At 35.8% G+C, this 19,278-nt stretch overlaps 1 protein-coding gene across 12 annotated transcripts in view; it reads right to left on the bottom strand.

Annotated features, from left to right (window-relative positions):
* NF1 (neurofibromin 1) overlaps positions 1-19,278 on the bottom strand; it is a 208,062-nt gene that overhangs the window by 16,940 nt on the left and 171,844 nt on the right. For all 12 annotated transcript variants that reach the window (XM_033090010.1, XM_033090014.1, XM_033090022.1 and 9 more), the window contains 14 exons: positions 17,970-18,172; positions 14,965-15,158; positions 13,899-14,039; positions 13,452-13,731; positions 12,786-13,000; positions 12,486-12,547; positions 12,228-12,342; positions 11,587-11,688; positions 9,557-9,697; positions 6,912-7,038; positions 5,234-5,365; positions 4,091-4,226; positions 2,689-2,846; positions 220-342 (listed from right to left, as the gene is read on the bottom strand). In XM_033090010.1, the coding sequence (XP_032945901.1) occupies positions 220-342; positions 2,689-2,846; positions 4,091-4,226; positions 5,234-5,365; positions 6,912-7,038; positions 9,557-9,697; positions 11,587-11,688; positions 12,228-12,342; positions 12,486-12,547; positions 12,786-13,000; positions 13,452-13,731; positions 13,899-14,039; positions 14,965-15,158; positions 17,970-18,172 (2,129 nt within the window). The remainder of the gene's footprint in view (positions 1-219; positions 343-2,688; positions 2,847-4,090; positions 4,227-5,233; positions 5,366-6,911; positions 7,039-9,556; positions 9,698-11,586; positions 11,689-12,227; positions 12,343-12,485; positions 12,548-12,785; positions 13,001-13,451; positions 13,732-13,898; positions 14,040-14,964; positions 15,159-17,969; positions 18,173-19,278) is intronic.

Raw genomic sequence — 19,278 nt, 5'->3', positions numbered from 1 at the left:
CAGCTGTTTACAAGGCTGTATATCATACATGTGACTACTTTTTACACAGGTTTCAGGACAACTATCATTTTAAGGACTGGATGGCTGTTGAAAAACAGCAAATGTTTCTATATTTCACCCTAAAGATTCTAAGAAATGGCCGGAAAGCAAATACGGCTTTAATGTACTCTCCCCCCTGCTTTTCAATGCTCTAGATCAATGATTAACTTTGTTTCTCACCCATTTCATAATCAGTTTCCGCTACTCTCCTCATTTTGGGGGGTGTTGTGATCCCTGATTCCATTTCTTGCCTTTTAGGAGCCTTTGTGTCTGATATCAAGTGATCAAAACTTTTCCTTGTTCCTATAAACAAAAGTCACAGAATATGAAAGTTCATTAACCACAGTGTCTGTGATTAGAAATACATTAAAAAGAAAATATGTGGACACAAAGTATTAAGTAAAAAAACTAAGTTTTTACTTAAGGAGCCAAAGAAAGTTGACACATTTCCCTGGGACAGGGTTTCTCTCCTTTACTCGCCATCTTCTCAAGGAATGTTGGCCCCATAGCTTTCTGTTGCACGACAACATGTACCTTATTGAGATTAAACTGAGATTACAGTCACTACACTGGAGGTAAACCAAACGCCACCAAGTACAATCCTTAATCATAAATACAGGGATATGCACTGTTCCGTAGCAAAGATCAACTATGTCTGAACAGCCTTTTTTCAATTTAAGAAACTCTACTGGTGCCAACAGTTATGTTATTAACATATGAAGACTTTCCAAAACTAGGCAAGTTCGAAGTTTGATTTTAATTCTTCAAGCTTTGAAAAAAACAAAAAACAAAAAACGATTTGCATGCCTGAAAGTACCAAATAATAGATACACTGGGGGATGCTTCAAAAATAGCAAATAGTATCATCTCCCACTTGTCTTTGAGTTTCTCTAATCATGTACTACAATCAAGTATTACACTAACTACTTCTCTCTTATTTAAAGTAAAAGTATTGGAATTGGATTATTTGGAACTTGCACTAAGTCTTGCCCGTTCTACTTCAGAAATCTACCCCCAACCGGATTTCTCTTCTCCATTCTCCTCTTGCCCCTGCCTTAGCACAGGCCTACACCATTTTTTGTTTGGATTATTGTATCAGTTTCTTCAATGGTCCTCTTGTGCAAAATCTCTTCCTATTTCTCCACACTTGGTAATGCCCCACTCCTACTTAAAGGTCCCTGCTGGACTCATAAGGCTAAATGTCTTACCACGGCACATCCAAAAGTCTCCCATAATCTAGCCCAATCCTTCATCTAGCCTCATTTGCTACCCAGTTGCTTTTCTTCATTCACGGTGTTCCCCTTCTCCTGAATGCATGCCTTCCTAAGAGCTGGCGAGCACGTATTAAATCTTCAAGGTCCAGGAGTTCAAACATTACCTCCTCTGCAGCTTTTCCTAATCTCCCCAGGCCCTTAGGTTCTCCTCGTCAAGACGTATCGCTTTCATGGTGCCTGGGGTTGTTATTGTTACCAGCTGATTATAAGTCTCAGCCATCAAACTATGAGCCCTTCAAAGCAGAGATCATAACTTTTTCATCCAGCACATGGGTTGAATGAAATCAATATTGAAAGTTTCTCTGAAATCAGTTTTTCATTTACCACTTCCTTGGCATGAAAATTTAGAACTACAAAACACGGAGTAACCAGGAAACTCCTAGAGATTATTTATGGCAAAGTATGAACAGAAAGGAACTCAAACAAAGGGTAAAATAGCCCTATGTGACCAGTAACAGTGATTAACACTTGCGGTTTCAATTTCTTTTATGGTTTACTAGCAAGTTTCTTATCTCCCACGTCATCGTCTGCTCACTGATTTTCTTATGAACACAAATACCTTCCCAATACCTAAAGATACTTAAAAATATACTTGCATGGATAACTGAAACCCACTGAGCCATTCTGAGTGTTGGTGGCTGAAATATGGGTCCCAGTGTGTTTGAGTAACAATGAAAACTTGAGTGCAAGTTGTGTTAGGAGCCGCTTTGTGTGTCCTCTGTGGTGAGGTGGGTTCAGTGGGCTCCCTCATTATTTACTGTCAGCTGCTGAAAAGGGAAAGGATCTCGCAGCATGTTAGGTGTACTTCTCATGGACAAATATTGATGCAGCTGAGCAATCTTCACCTTCAAGAATCATATCTTCTTATAATAATCGAAAAAATACAGTAATAAAAAAAATCTTACCTTTCTGTCTTTTTAAAGAAAAGATTGCAAATAGTATTATTACAACTTCACACCACATTGATTGACGTAGTCTGCTCTGAGATGATAATTTTAGGAACTATTTTGTTAAAGGCCCTGCATCTGAGTGCCTTGAGCAAGATTCTTCCTTGCTCGTGAGGAGCTAATGACTCTTCCTACACCCATTTCCCTATGCCTGACCAAAGCAGAACAAAACAAAGACAGCCACAGTGTTTATTCCAAGAATCAGAAAAAAAACTGTTTAAAGATCTCATTCTCATTTTTCTCTCTTAACTGATATGGCTTAACTGATCTCTCAAACTCCCTTATAATTGGCATCAAAAACTTTGCTACATCAAAACCAGGAAATTTTGATAATCTTGAATAGCTTCAGATAATCTTCCCAGAGTGAAAGTATCTGATCATTTTAAAGAACAATTCTAAAAAATTCTACATAACGTAGACACACTAACCCAGCAATTTCTTTGTGTTGGCCTGGGAAGGCTGTCCCATGTCCAAGCTCATGGATTTCCTGGCTCGGGGACTGGTCTGGCCCACAGCTGGGTAGCTGGCTGCAAGGTACCCTTCAGAACCTTTGGGAGACGACCATGGCTGATTTTCCTTCAGTGTCCTGAGAGATTTTAAACAATTAAGAAGAATTAATTAACATGGTGAAAAATACAACCATTGTTTGTCCCTCCCAATTGGCTGTCCTATTTCCCGAAGACAGCAACCAATTAATTTTAAAACTCCATTAAACAGCTTTCGGGTACAAACTCTTAATGTATCTCCGGGGAGTATCCACTTTCCTTTTGGGGTATCTCATACATGGAAGGTACTCATTGATTGCTCAATAAAATTTTACTACATTGATTTTTATTTTTCTTCAGGGAACTTAAGCCTATTTTATTTAGGTTTTCATTTTTTCAAATTTACATTGATTTTTAAATCAGGGAAAATCAAATCTAAATAGGCAACTGTATTCTTAGTTCAAAAACCAAGAAAATCAACCTTAATTTATACCTCGACAAGGGAACATAGGCAAACTCCCTTTCTCCTTCCCAAAATAAAAAGGGCATATTGCAAAGAAGTACAGTTAGAAGAATGACTGAAGAGTAAGACGACTGAAAACCAAATATGCTTGGAAAGCTTTTGCACACATTGCTAAAATTTCAGTGGAAAATTATTAAGGGCTTTTAGTCAAAAACTGGGATGTTGATAAATGGAATGATATAAATTCTGTAAATATAAGATTACTTTCCTATGTTTGACACTGCACCTAAAACTTAAAGATACTTTCATGTAATTGAAAAATATGGAAAAATCCCCAAATAATGACATTTTCATGGGATTTCTCCATATGATAGAGAAAAATGTACTACCCCCAAACCACATACACCAGTGGACATAATTTGATTATCTTATCTAAATCTATACCACAGAAAACTTTTTAATAACTTTAATGTGATTTAAGTAAATACAACAAATGTGCTGGCGTGTATATTTCTTTTACAAATCTCTATAGCTTAGTTTTCTATCATTAAGCGTGTAATGTTGCTTATATTTCATGCTACTTTTTTCCTAGGCACTTTCCTATAACCTAATACTTATAAGATCTCCTCTTTCCATTTTTCAACTGATTTGTGCCTCAGAGAGGCAAACTAACGGCAACATTGGTACAATGAGATTAGAATGATAGTTTTCCTACTACTGGCCCACATAAAATACTGTACATTTATAAAATGAGTTTTGATTTACAACACACTCTTCCTAGATTACCTCTGTATTCCCTTCTGGATTATTCTGCATGCCTTCATTAGCTTAGAAAATTGAAACCTGATTACAGTTATGTAATTGTGGGAGAAGTCCACTTACCTATAGCTAGGGTCACCATGATGAATGGGATATGTATCCATAGGAACATTTTCCATTGAAATATCAGTAAGAAGGAGAGACTTTCTATGTTTTAGGCTACAGCGACTTCGGACCTCCTCAGACACGGTGAGTAAAGCTAAGAGGGAAAAGAAGGCAGATTAGAAAATTTAACAAATCAGCAGTTGACTTAAAATAGGACATACTTCTCACAGCCTCCTGAAGAGGATAACAGCTGTTCAACGTGCATGTAAAGAGTTTGAGGTGTAAGGATATAGAACACTGAGGACAGACTTATTCATCTTAAAGAGTTTATCGTCTGTTTGGGAAGACTGTACGTAAACATGAAATACATAAAGAGATTAAATAAGCACCTTATATTTGTCAAGTGCTTTCATGTACATCTGATCTCAACAAACACAAAAAGTAGGCAGAGCAGGTATTATGAGGTCCATTTCTTAGAAAAGGAAAACTACTCTGAGATGATAAATGATTTGCCCAAGGTCAAATGATTCAAATAAAAAAGTTGCCCACAAACTGAAGTTTGCTAAACTGGGAACCAGCACTTCCCATCAGATGACGATAGTCAAGAACGTTATTATACAAAAGTGCTAAGCACTGCTGAGTGGAGAAATCAGGTAAGAGCATATATAGAAGGCTTAATGGAATGGTGGGGATGGGCAGACATTCTGGGTAAAACAAATGGCATCAGGAATGAATATTAAAGAGGCAGAAAGGCACTTCTAGGAGATGGCAAAGAGCTTAGCTTAACACAGCCCATCCATTTGAAGGTAATAAAAAATGAGGTTTGTGAAATTTAGAGAAAGAGGCCAGAATCAGGAGGGCTCCTGAAGGGCCCAGGGTGCTCGGCTGAGGCGTTCAGACTTTATGACAAATGACAGGGAGCCACACTGTGTCTTGAACCAAAGACGACAAAGGGAACGCATTTCATATTTTAATGCAAATGCTTGCGTAAGGAAAAACAATTTGGCAAAACTTTCAAAATTTTCACCACCACCGCAGGACTAGCCTGTGAACTCTTTACCCTGCCAAGCAACAAGCTTAAGGACACACAACTGTTTGTATCTTGGTGGAGGTCCTTAGATACAGATGTGGCAAAATTTTGTCTGTTTTGTGTTTTTTTACCTGCTAAGTAAGCCACGCTCTGTGTATTCACCTCAAATTTGTCACAGTTTCTATGTTTGTTAACCAGCGTTAGTAGCGTATGTAAAATTCTGACTGTTCTTGCAACAATGGCAGGTGAAGGATGCCTGTATCCTACAAAAAATAAAAACAAACAAGAAGTTAATTCATTCTTTTCCAATAAGTATTTGTTGACTTCTGTGACTAGAGACTCTGCAAGAAAAGGAAGTATGAAGGGTTAACCCTTATCTTTCCAAAACAGCCACTGGGAAGGTAAAACATATATACGAGGAGTTAATTACACGTAGGATTAAGTACCAAAAGGTATAGAATATTACAATGTTCCTTGGAAATCTAAGGTGCCTCAGGGAGAGGAAAATTAGGAAAGATGATGGTGTTTTAGATCGTCCATTGCCTAAAGCAGCACAGAGATTTAAATAATAACAAAAACCTATGTATTGAAGTTCACCTTAAGGTATCTTTTGAAAATAGGGTTCTGCTGCTTAAAAAAATTTTTTAACTTAAAGGAAAAAACCTAATGACACAGAAAGTATATGCTCTTAGAGCCCAAAGAATTAGAGGGTAAGTTTGATCATCAGACATCTTTTAATCACTAATGCTACTCCACTTTAAAATAAGGGATTTGTACACTGGAGATAGCTGGTATTCTTTTAGAAATATAGAATAAGCAAGCACTTTATCAGCCCAGTTGCAACCCTTCTTCTTGGTATCCTGTACCAAGTGTAATATCTTCTGGGCCATCCCTGTTCACCTTAAAGATTAAAGCTGCCAGTATTTTTCACAGTAATTTCATAAGGTGGTAAAATCAAACCTATACACTCAGTTGTGGGTGTAGCTGTATTAATCGTATTTGGTGAAAACTGAGGGAACCTCCATGATCCCTTCCTCCGGCCTAAGAATCATTTAAATTGACACAAAACTGTAGACCTCAGCTCTACCTTGAGCCTATTGTGGTCAAATCCAGTGCTGCTTAAGATCACTGGTACATGCCAGCTCCTTATTCCAGGCCTTCCTTTTCACTGTTTCCTCCCTGACTCTCCACTACATGCTGTTCCTGTTAACTGGAGTCTCTGGCCATGACTGTCCCATGTTCACATACCAAAGCTAACATGCAGTGAAGTCAGCAGTGGGGAGTAAAGCCAGATGAGGGAGTGAATGAGCTGGCTCTGGGGATCACTGCTATAAGCAATGAAGCAATCTGGAGGCATGAGGGTGGAGCACCAGAAAGATGACGTAAGAACAGGATTGATCAGCAATAAGTAACAAAGAAGAAACAAGTTGAAAAAAATCTGTGATCAAATCACTAATATTTTCTAACATAAGTTACTCAAATAGTATTTATATATTTGCAGTCTGTCTTACTTTAATAATCAAAAAGATATGTAAGTAGTGTTAACTAGTAATACAGTTATTAGAAGGTTTAGTACTTAGGAATTTTATAAAAACCATCTCTTTTGCTTTTTTAAGGAAATCTGATATTTGATATGAAAATCAGACTCTATTAAAATATATATTAAACAAAACATAGTTCAATAAAACAGATATAGTTTGAATTTATAATAAGACCTATGAGCCACATTATTTCAAGTAATCAATTATTTTAAGTACTTCTGGCTTCTTGATACCATTTTATAAAAATATTCTGACACAAGGACTCTACCTTTTAAGAGATGGCCAACCAGTGCGAAGTTAAAGTTCGAGTTGAAATTGAGTCCAACAAAATGATCCATTTGCTTGCAGTGCCATTCCAGAGGATTCCGGATTGCCATAAATACTTCTTCTGGACTCTGTTAAAGATAATCATGAAATGGTTGATGGGTTTCACACAGGAACTTTCCTTAAAGGACCACGTACTGGGTTTTTGATTGTGTTTAACAGCTATGACAAGGTAAGTAATCCTCTCAAATTGAGAGAATCATTTTCAGATGACTACTGAAAACCATAGAAGAATATTTAAGGTACTACAAATTACTTAGTGCAAGACAGGCAACCATATAAATAATAAAATGATGAAAGATGAAATAGCTTTGATTTATAATGCAAAGTAAATGACTGTCAATTTACATCCTGGTGACTTTTTAAAAATTACAATTATTGGTGCTTTGAATAAGACCACCCATTGAATTATAGCTGGTATTTTGTGTATCATGGTGACTGAAAATTCATGAGAATGAAGATAGTTTGTATTTACTGAGAATAATTAAGATTTGAACAGCGTTTCCTAAAGTGTGGTTCCAGGAATATCTGCTTTAAAGTCACGGAGGATGCTTGCTGAAAGTACTGGGTCCCTTCTCATGGGAGGTGGTTAAGCCCCAGGCACTGGCCTTCTTTTCAAAAGAACCCCAGTGATTTCCTTATGCATAAAGATTTTTACTTTTATTTTTGGAATGTGAAGCTCTTTTCAATTAAAGTATAGTTGACATACCTGTGTAAATATTTTTGAAAGCAAACAACTGAAGATGTTTAGGGTCATGCTTAGCTCTGTCTAGATTTCTGTCTCAAAGAAACAAAAGTATGAGTCTACAAAATATATGCAGAGAGATGTTTAGAGCAGCATTGTTTATAATCGAAAAGAAGGAAAGACAGAAAGAAACCAAATGTTCATTAATGGGCAAATGGTTGAATAAACTGTGGCTCATGCATACTGTAAAGTACTCTGTAGCCATGAGAACGATACACGTGTGTGTGTGTGTGTGTGTGTGTGTGTGTGTGTGTACACGTGCGTGGGTTTAGGAAGATACTCTATATTGTTAAATTAAAAAGCCAGTTGTGAAATATTATATAAAGTATAAATCCCTATCAGCCTGCTATATGTATAATTTATATACACAGTTTTCAGCTTTGTTGAGGTACAATTGACGAATAAAATTGTAAGATATTTGAAGTGTACAATGTGAGTTGATACATGTATACGTTGTGAAAGGGTGTCCCCCATTCATGAACACATTCGTCATCTCACATGCCCACCACCCCTCCCTCCTCTTTGGTCAGAACATTTAAGTTCTCTCTCTTAGCAAATTTCAATTGTACAACAGTGTTATCAACTATCGTCACCATGTGATACATTAGATCCTGAGACCTTATACATCTTACATCCAGGTGACTCTTAACAAGCTTTATTGACTCGGATTCCTAGTCTCCCAGGGCACTGGAGTCAGTACTAGCTCCTGCTACTGGGCCATTCTGGCGATGAAAATGCCAAGGCAGATGTTCCTAAGACACAAACACTTCATTTGCAAATATTCTTACATATAAATAGCTAATATCTAGCTGTCACTCTGACCATCCTTATCCCAAGATAACCCCGGCAAAGAGCAATGGGAATTAGGAAAGAGGGGCTCCAGTCCCAAATCAGATGTACCAACATGGACAAGTTACTTAATTTCTTTGTTCTTTTCTGTTTTGTAAAATGCAGGTCTGACTGATAAATTTCAAGGTAACTTCTACCTCTAAAATATTGTTCCCACACGTCCCAGGGCCCCAGCTATTCTAGGTGTACACTATACCGGGTAGACTAAAGAAATAACGCTTAGACCAGGTATCTTCACACTTAAAATCATACTCCTGTCCTCTCTGTTTCTTTGCATCCATAACTCTGGTAATTTCACTTCCAGCAACTCTCGTTATATACACATGTCCATCTATAAAAAATCCCTCTTTTCGCCTAGACTCTTCCCATTTTTCTCCAAAGACAAAAGGAACATAATTTCTAACTGTTATATCCCCTCCTCTATACTCTGTGAACCCAAATCCAACCTCAATCAAGGTTGATAAATATTGAGGGGTGCTAATGGTGTTTTAAAGTGGGAGTAAGGGAAACAAAAAACTAGCACAATTAAGTACTCAAAGGTTTCCTTTAGACTCTCCAACCCCCTCATCCTTATTTCCTAATTACACCTACGTTTTCATTAAGTACCATTTCTTAATAAAAATAAGCTTATTTTTAGATTATTTTTCATATGTGGAACAGTGGGTGGAGAATGCTAACCTTTACCTTAGGGTTACAAAAATTACAAATAATGACTGTACAGTGTTTAGCACAGGGCCTGGTACGGTAGCTATTATTACTACTCAGTATTATTTATTCCTATTCTGTGTACTACTGTTTTCTGCTATTTTTATACAAAAAGTATGCAGTAAAGTTTAAATAATTTTTGTGAACTGTTAAGGAACTATACTCACAGTAAGTTGCATTACAGAAATTCACATTAAGTTAGGGACATCTTCTGATTTTAAAAGGACGATAAAAAAGGGAGGAGGCCTAAGTGTGCATACTCGAGGAATCCCAGTTGAAAGCTTGCTTACCTTGTCATTGAATATGCGGAGACTGTCTAAGGTGTGCAGGTTTTGTTCAAGAAGGGCAGTGCCTGCTGAATACAAGTTGACCTCGTCGAGCTGCAGCACAGCCACCGCCACCCAAAAGAGGGCTTTGTGCAAAGGGGAGTCCTGGCCAAGGAGACAGCGTACAGGTTAGTAAGATGAACCAGAAAAAGCCTCAGCAAAACACACTGCGGTATAAAACAATGCATGTTATCCCTCAAATTATGCATGTTTCCTCTCTTGGGGAAGGTAAATATATGGGTAAGCTCTACATCTATTCCATGTATGTAACTACTGTGTTTCCCTAAAAATAAGACCTAGCTGGACAATCAGCTCTAATGCATTTTTTGGAGCAAAAATTAATATAAGACCTGGTATTATATTATATTATACCCGGTCTTATTATATTAATTTTTGCTCCAAAAGATGCATTAGAGATTATCCGGCTAGGTCTTATTTTTGGGGAAACATAGTAGACACTGTTAGCTAGACTGAGAACCTAAGCATCTCTGATTTCTCCCCACACTTGGATTCCAAAATCCAGTCACTGAATTTGGTTGATTCTTCCAAACTAGTCTCTTGTGGCCAATGACGATAACCTTCTTTATTCTAAATGTGGATTCCAGTTTTGCCTCCAGTTTCTCTCTGCTCCCATCTACTCTGCACACTACCACTGGAAACGACCCTCTAAGTCCTGCTTTTGTCATATTACCTATCTGCTTGAAAACATACGGGTCCATTTCCACACTCTTTTCTGAAGAATGTTGAATGTTAGATTAATTCTATCCAATCTCTATAACCTTCCCTCTCACTATTCTCCTGAACAGTTAGTGTCTCCATAACAGCTAAAACGGTCTCCCCACCATGCCGCCATTGTCCCCACATTCTTGTATATTCCTACTGCTGTACTTCCTTTCTCTACACCAAATCCTACCTATCTCTTTAACTTTAGTTCAGACTGTACCCTTTCTTGTCACTCTTACCAGAGGTAAGAACCTCTTGCTGCTCTGAGTTAAAAAAATTTACTTTTGGGAATGCTTATTTAGCAGTGTGGTATATGGGAAAATACAAGGACAGCCTTGGATTAGAATCATGGTTTTTTGTTTCATTAGGTATGTGACTTTGGGCAAGTTACTTAGCCCTTTTGAGCCTCATTTTTACTTATAAGATGAAGACGAGAGAACCATGTTATACATTTTAGGATTAGAATGCTTGCAGAACATGTAACTCAATACCAAGAACAAGTATTGATTTCTCTGTAATCTCTCTCAAGTCTGGCATATCTTGGTACTCAATTCATAGAATTCTAAAACTTTGGAGCTGAAAGATAATAACATGCCATCATCTAGTTTAGCTTCCTCATTCTGTCAACGTGGAAGCATGATGGCCAGATGTGTTAAATGACTTGCTTGAGGTCCCAAAGTTGAGATGAGCTCAGCCCATCCTAAAACAGTGGCCACATCATTTATTCCTTTTAAATATCATCTTCACTGAGCACCCCAACTCTTCTGATGATCAGATGTACTTAACCCAGCTGTATTTCTCCACAATAATGATCACAAACTAACATACTATTTATTTTACTTATTTGGTTTATTATCTATCCACACTCCACTCCCACACTCACCCCAGAATGTAAGCTCCATGAGGGCAGGGAACTTTATTGGCTTTGTTCAGTACTATCTCTCTATCACCTAAAACAGTACTTGACACATAGCAGATGCTCAATTAATGCTTATTGGATAAAAGAATTAAAAATATATACCTATCTTTCCTTTAGCGCTGCTGAGACAAAAAATAAGCATTTGGGAACATACTCTCCATCCTTAGTCTTCCTCTAATGTAAATATTTCAAATAACTAAATTTCAAGGAAAGAAGCTCTACTTTAACTATAGCTTTTTCTTTATAACTTCTTCCCAATCCACCTTATTTCCTGAACCCTTTGAAAGAAAATAAAATAATATTTAATACCAGTACCCAAAGTGAATGCACTCATTTTCTATACGGTCATTACCTTATTAAGAAGTGGCTGTAATTTAGTTAGGGCTATCACCGTAGCTTCGATCAGAACTTGACTGTTGTAAGTATCAGGTCCTTTTAAGCAACTCTCAAGCGCCTTTTTCGAGAAACAGAATTCTTTATTTTACTTTTATTGAAATAAAACATTAATGCCTAACCTGAATCTCAGAATATGCTCAGGAACAATTTCTTATTTAATAAGTGATAGAATTATTTACAATGCTATAGTGATCTTGGTAGCTAGCTCAAATTGCACACTTGGGTTTTTATTTTTTATTATTTCTATATTATATTCTAATATAAATCAGGAATTATTATAGTTATTACAAATTACATAATTTTATATAAGACCATAGTTTTACCATATAAAGTCTTCGAAAACTGATAAAATATTAAGAGTACCTTTTTAGCAAAAGAGACAATACTTATTTTTCTTTTTAAGACATCTGTTTTGAAGAATGTTTCTTCACTTCAAAGAATTACAATGAAGAAAATAATCAAAACCTATTTTTTAAAGGTTTAAAAATAAGCAACATATGAAACATTAAATTCAAATTTCATGTCCTTTAGAAAAATGCAAGATATGCTTTACAACGTGGGAACCACAAATATTAGGGAAGAGGGAAGGGGAGGTACCTTGCTAAGAATACGGATAATCTGCTTTATCTGCCCATGAGATACTCGTTTGCTAATACAGCCAAAAACAACAAGAGCTCTTGGTTGCAGGGATGGATTATATTGGAACGCAAATCTACAAATAAAAGATACAAAGAGCTTATGAAAACCTCTATGTTTATATATGATAAGCAATTAATTAAAATATTGATTATGCAGTATTACTTTCTTTTCAACAATACAGATACTTATACAACTTCTATTTCATTTGGGACATACCTTTGAGCTAGTTCTGTCCACTGGTCCAGCCACTTGCATGTTGGAATATCTCTCATACATGCCTAAAAAAAAGATATTCTGAATATATTTACGTACATATGTGCTTGTGGAAACATTGAACTAATGTTTATTGTGATGTCATTAAATAAATAATGTATATGTTACCAATAAACATATTCCATGGAAGTGTTTTTATTGAAGCACTAAGTGCAAAACAGCAAAATAAGCCAGTATTTCTTCTATATAGTATAAGTAGATTTAAAAAATAATCTCAGTTCCTTATCATCTTGGCTTTTATACCTCCATGATCTCCAACAAAGCCTCTGTGACTGTTTCCAGGGATGTCAAAGCGAAAGTCTCCCTCTCGTAGGAGCCGGGCGAGAATGACCTGTCCCGGTAACTGGAGCGGAAGGCAATGACAGCAGCTGACTTGACTTTGCTGATGCCAAACAGCAAGTAAAATTTAGGTAATGAGAACTCTGTCAAACTGAGTCTCAAAACTTGCTTGGTCTCCTCTGTAAAAAGAAAAAGGAACAAGAAAAGACTTTAAAGACATTACTTTTTCAATTCTCAAGTGTCACGTTTCTTTTTGAATGTAGAAAATTTGAACACCATATCAAAATTACATAACCATGCTCCTTCAGCCAACGCCCTAGATACATGACCTTAACGCTCATTGCTTTGGCGCCACTTTATCTACAAATTCGTGCCAGCAATGCAACGCTGTCCATTGGTGCTGAGTCTTTAGCTTGTGTGATAACTACAAGATTCTACATGACAAATATGCACAGAAAATCTTTGCTGTGGCTTGATATGGCACGGAAGTCATTCACTGTTTTTACCTTAGCGGCTTACATCAGCAGCTTGGTGTTAAGGTCCCATAATAAACAATAAGATAATCGACATCAAGCAGGGGATGTAAAATGGAGGAACTGGTGAGACACAAACGACTTTCCTGGCACTTACCACTAAAATGAAGCTGTGAACAAGTACAGAGAGAGTGAATAATATTGATGACCAGTCCATGTGTGGAAGCTCTAAGGGAGAGGGGCCCTGTGGCCACCAAGAAAGTAACGATGTGGAAGAGGTAGGGGAGATGAGCCGCCACGTCAAGGGAGTTGTTGAAGGACAGCATCAGCATGTAGCGTGCTAGAATAGCAATATCGTCCCACATAAGATGCTGCTCTAAGGTCGGAGTTGGAGATAAGCATGTCTTGTCAATTATTTTGCACATCCTCCCAATAACCTGCAAAGAAGCAGAAGTGAAAAAACATGGGGCTAACAAAACAAAAGGTTTTATCACAAGAAAACTTTCAGTTTAACTTTAAAACGATTAGTTACAAACACAAAAGACCTCCTGATACAAACAAATATATAGTGCCATGGCCCCGAAGGCACAGGAAAAGGGATTACCTTGCTCGAAACCAATTTCACGTTTCCAGAAGCCAGAGCCACAGCAGTATCTGCCATCACCTCTGCTTTTATTGATCCCAGGCCACCCGTTGCACTGGTTTTGATGAAACTGTCTAGCACAACATCAAGGAGATCTGTAATCTAGTGGAAGAAGGAAAACTAACTGTTTAGTCACTCTAGGAACTTAATTTTTAATTTAAAAATATTTCAAGGAGCAGCCCTGAAATGAAAATTCTCGTTTCCCTGAGGCCTCCAAAATACTAGGTTTTATTTAGAGACCTGTCAGTAAACACAATTTATCATAAAATGTCCAGAAAAGGATGAGGAGATTCACTCAATTCCTTCAGAGATTAAGAAACTGGTATTCAAAAATTTAAAATCTCTCTCTCTGTATCATTTTTATCCACTTGCAAAACATCTCTGTGCTCTAAGTCCGTAATGTATGGTCAATATAAAATATAATGATTTTAAAATACAGGAAATGACATCAAGTACTGAGATGTTTTGTAGGGCTTCTAAAACTGGCTCCAAGGTCTTTTAAAATTATTTGGAGGATTTGCAGCATTGTTTGAGTAAAGGTATTGCTTCCTTAAGTGATTACTTTGAAGAAGTGATATGCAGAAGTCTTGTCAGATCAAAAAATAAAATGTTACATTATATTCTGTATGTTAATATTGGTGCTCTTATGCTAGAACTATAAATGAAAGCAGGCGTCCTAAATACTATCATTAAGAAACATTTATTGACACCCGTGGTGGGTAGGTTACTAGAATACAATATAAAGCATTATTTAGTAGAAACAACATCAGATTTTTATAGTTAAATTCTATATAATTATGCCATGGAGAAGAGTGCTAAAATAACTGGTTTTTCTTTGGCTCTGAGACATTTACAATTTTGAACTAGATCAAGAATCAGGTGGGTGTCTGTACGCTTTATGAAAGAGGGCACTGTCTTTTCTGCAGCTATGTCCCGAGTGGCTAACACAGTGCGTGGCATAAAGTGGGCACTAGATAAATATCTGCACAAAGGCAGTAGAAGATAAATACTTAAGCAAACTCAATACCTGCCCAAGGCTCCCCCATATTTTTGCTTGAATAGATGGGTACATCTGTTTCTCGTTTATAGTCATTGTTATCAGCTTATCAAGAATAGCAGTAACTCTCTGTCGTTTAGCATCATCATTATGCTTACAAAAACGGACTAGATTTGACAGCCACGGAGTCATGTATTCCAAACAAAGGTGTTTCAATTCAATACCTGGGAGAAAAATATACTATTAGCATATAGATGGTCAACGAAAATTACAGCAAAGATTATTTTAAATAATACTATTTTCAATTATTTTAAAATAAAAGGATTGGGGAGAAAAGGTAAAGACTATTACCTAGATCAGGCCTGGAGAAGAGAGACTTGGCAATTACATTCTTGAAGACAGAGGTGAAGAAAAAGAACAAGACTTGAACAAAGTAATCTTAAAATCTAGTAGGCTAATTTTTGAAAAGTTTTATCTCACTTTTCTCCCTTCTAATCATGTCTCTTCTAGTTTAAAAATTTATTGTTTTATTCTGACTGTAAATGGAATATGTAGTAATTATAGAAAGTTTGGTAAAAGGAAAGCATCACCACAAAAATGAAACCAATATTAACACATTGGTGTATCACCTCAACTCTCCTTAGGCTTTCAAATCTATGTAGAGATACTGCATATTTATGTGTGTATGCACACATGTAACCCACCCCAACTCCTCCGCAAAAATTAGGATTATGCTATATATGCAGTATGTTCTGAATATCTTTTTCACTAAAAATTATACTCAGATTAAAAATTCTCCAAAAACATCTTTAACTTTTTATTTTGAAATAATTTCAGACATAACAAAAAGATATAAAAATAGTACAAACATTCCTTTATATATTTCACCCAGAGTCCCCCAAACACTTTTTATTGTGGTAAATATACACAACATACAATTTACCATTTTAAGTGTACAGTTCAGTGGCATTAACCATCACCACCACCTATCTCCAGAACTTTTTCATCTTCCTAAACTGAAATTCTGTACCAAAACATTTTTTATGGCTTCATATTATTCCATCAATGGAGATCCAACAATTTAATCAGTTCTTTATTGTTTGACTTTTAGAATGTTCTAATTTTTTGCTATTTATAAATAATGTTATGGGAATTTCAAAAGTAGTCAAAATAAATCTATGGCAATACAGGTCGTAATAGGGGTTACTCTTGATAAGGGGATGGTACTGATGGAGAGGCGCCTTCTGGGTGCTGAAAATGTTCTGTATGTTGATCTGGGAGATGGTTTTGTGATGTAGTCACATGCAAAAATTCATCACACTGTTCACTTAAGATCTGGCACTTTACTGATGATAAGATATACCTCACTTTAGAAACCTAAATAAAAAAATAATGCTATGATAAACATTAGAACATTAATTCTTTAGGATAAATTCTAAAAAGCAGAATTATGAGGCCAAAAAAATCTTAAGGATCTTGATATCCACGTCCAAACTGCTTTCTAGAAAAATTGCCCGTTTATAATTCCAGGTCATCAGCTCTGTTTTTAAAAAAATAATCTTTGCCAGTTGAATGTTATCTTACTATTTTTTCAGTTTACATTTCTTTGATTTTATTTAGTGAACTTAAAATATAGTTCTTAGCAAGATCTGCATATGTTACTGTACATCCATTTTTCTTATTAATCTTTAAGAAATCTTCATGATTAAAGATATTAACCTTTTTTCCTACTTGCTGCAAGCACATTTCCTAGTTTTTAAATTTTTCTTTTATTTTTTGAAGTAGAAATGTTTTGAAGTTTTATGTGTCAAATCTGTTCACCATTTCCTTTGTCTCCATCTATTATTTTTTTTTGCTTCGTAAGTTATTATCCAGAAAGCAATTAAATATTACTCTTCCTCTTCTTTTTTTAAAGAAGAGTTTTTATATTCGTTCTTACATATAGCTAGAACTTATTTTGGTATTTTGTGGTTTGGGGTGAAGATGCAGACCCAACTTAATTTGTTTCTCAGCCTCATTTCTTCAATGATTTCATATTTCCTCCATTAGTTTGTGATACGTCTTTAACAATCTGTTTCTCTTAAACTGATCTGATTGCTGATTCTTAAACACCCGTTTTAATTATTGTGTCCTTAAAATGTGTTCAGATATCTGTAATACCAAGATCCATTCACTCAAACGTTTCTTTATATTAATATTTCTCAATAAAGCTTTATGCTTTTCTTGTTTTATCAGTCTTACACATTTTCTTTTTAGGGTTATATTCCTACATTCTTTGTTATAAATACACACACACACACACACACACATACACATACACATATATATGTATATATATATACATATATATATATATATATATAGTGAGCTGATCTTTATGAATTGTCAAAGCTTTCACTTATCTAATACAGAAAAATCAAGAAATGTGTTTGAATGCAGAAAAAAAGTTTTATGTATTATGGAGAGAGAGAAAGAGGAAAAAGAACAAAATGTCAGAAAACACACTGGAGAAGAGCAACATTTATAATACTATAGGGTATGAAGATGGACAGATGTAAAGAATGGATGTTAAATTCATGAGATTTATTAAAGCCAAGTCAGGAGTTGACTCTGGACCCTGTATTATGTGCCCCTGCACTCTCCAGGAACTGCACATGAACAATAAAATCACAGTTCAAAGTCAACATGAAGAGAAAATAACTATTTCCCTACAATCAAGGAGACAATGTGGGTACTTGACTCATTTGGGATAATCTCTAAGAATAGAAATGCTTAAGCTAATTAAACTGAAACATAGTGAGAAAAACACTTTGTGAGTGGTCCAGAGACATGGAACGTATCAAAACCTTGCCACCTTGCTTTTATTGCCAGAATTTTGGTGACTTTCTCAATGTGGTATGCCAGAAAGTTCTTTCCGAGTTCCTTCAGTTATAGAGTACCATGGTGAAAAAGTAGAAGAGGTAAAGAAGTGAAAGGGTTTCCTTTGACTCTTCTTAGAATAATTATTTGTATTAAAGAAAATTGCCATTACTTACTAGATTTGCTAAATCCAGAAATACACTCCTCCAAAAATTCTAAGGTGAGGTGTGGCTCATTGGCTGCCAGTGTCTTACTAATTGAGACAATGAAGAGGGTGTTGTTGGCAGGAATACATAAACCTGATGTCTCTAGTAACTGGCCCTCGATTTTTAAATTAAAGGTACAAGTTAAGGCACACAGAAGATTATAGGCAGCTGACCTAGGAGAAAACACAAATGAAGTTGTTTTAAAACTTATTTTCTTTCATAATTCCAACCTTTTTCATAACATACAACTTATGATTCTATTACAAAGCATAACCAACTAGTTTTAAATTTTATGATCAGAGTTGTGATGATTCTCTGGTAAAACCAAAATGCCCCTAGATCATTTAGGAATTTTTAAAGGGAGAGTCTTGACCTAACCAGAAAAGGCACTGTGAAGTTTCTAAGGCAGGTGAGTGTGAGGCTTTCCTGAAAGACATTTCACCAGGACATAAAATATGAGTGGTTTATGGTTCTAAGGTGGATCAACAGAAAGAAAAAAAAGAAGGCACATTATATTTTCAGTGAAGCTAAAACTCAAATTGTGGTTCTCCTCTTGCTGGATTCAGCTCTAATGGGGATCATAAGAGGAGAAATGAAATAGCCCCTCATCAAATTAAAATGTTAAAATCTTAAATTAGTGTCTACTGGTTTTTTTCCTGGATGTGCTACAAGTTATCCTACAAACTGGAGATCAAAAAAATTTTTAACATAATTATGTCTCCTCTCTTCTTCCACAAACTCCTAAAAACAAAAACAAAAAACCTAATATATATATATCAAGGTTTCATTAGAACCAAATATCCCCTTATAAATCTGAAAATATATTTAAACAATTGAGGAGACAGCTCAAAAAAATCCAATTCTGTTTATAAATTCTTCCCTATCCAGCAAAAGAAATGCTTTGACTGCTCAGTAAATTCCAGGTTTTTCTTACCTCTGAACTTTCACCATGCTAATATACTTATGAAACAGATATATAGGGAGAAAAGAGCCACTGAATTTAAGTGTGCCAAAAGGCTTTTTCTCTGGCATGACATGCTTCAGCAAAAAGCAGAGGCTGTCAGCTTGCTTCATTTCACAAGAGAAAAATATAGGTTTATTCAAGCTAATAATTTTTAGAAGATTGTTAGCGTTCTTATAGGAAGAATTTTGGATTACAAATTAAAGGCAGACTTAGAGCTCCATTTTCCTAAAATGAGAATATTAATACTATTGTTTCGAAGTTTATGTACCTCTAAATAACTCCTAGGAATTCTGAGTTATACTATTTTGACATTTT

Source organism: Rhinolophus ferrumequinum, chromosome 21, assembly GCF_004115265.2.
Source record: "Rhinolophus ferrumequinum isolate MPI-CBG mRhiFer1 chromosome 21, mRhiFer1_v1.p, whole genome shotgun sequence".
NCBI classification, from domain to species: domain Eukaryota; kingdom Metazoa; phylum Chordata; class Mammalia; order Chiroptera; family Rhinolophidae; genus Rhinolophus; species Rhinolophus ferrumequinum.
The sequence above is the reverse complement of the archived record's forward strand: the minus strand, read 5'-3'. Positions and strand labels throughout refer to the sequence as shown.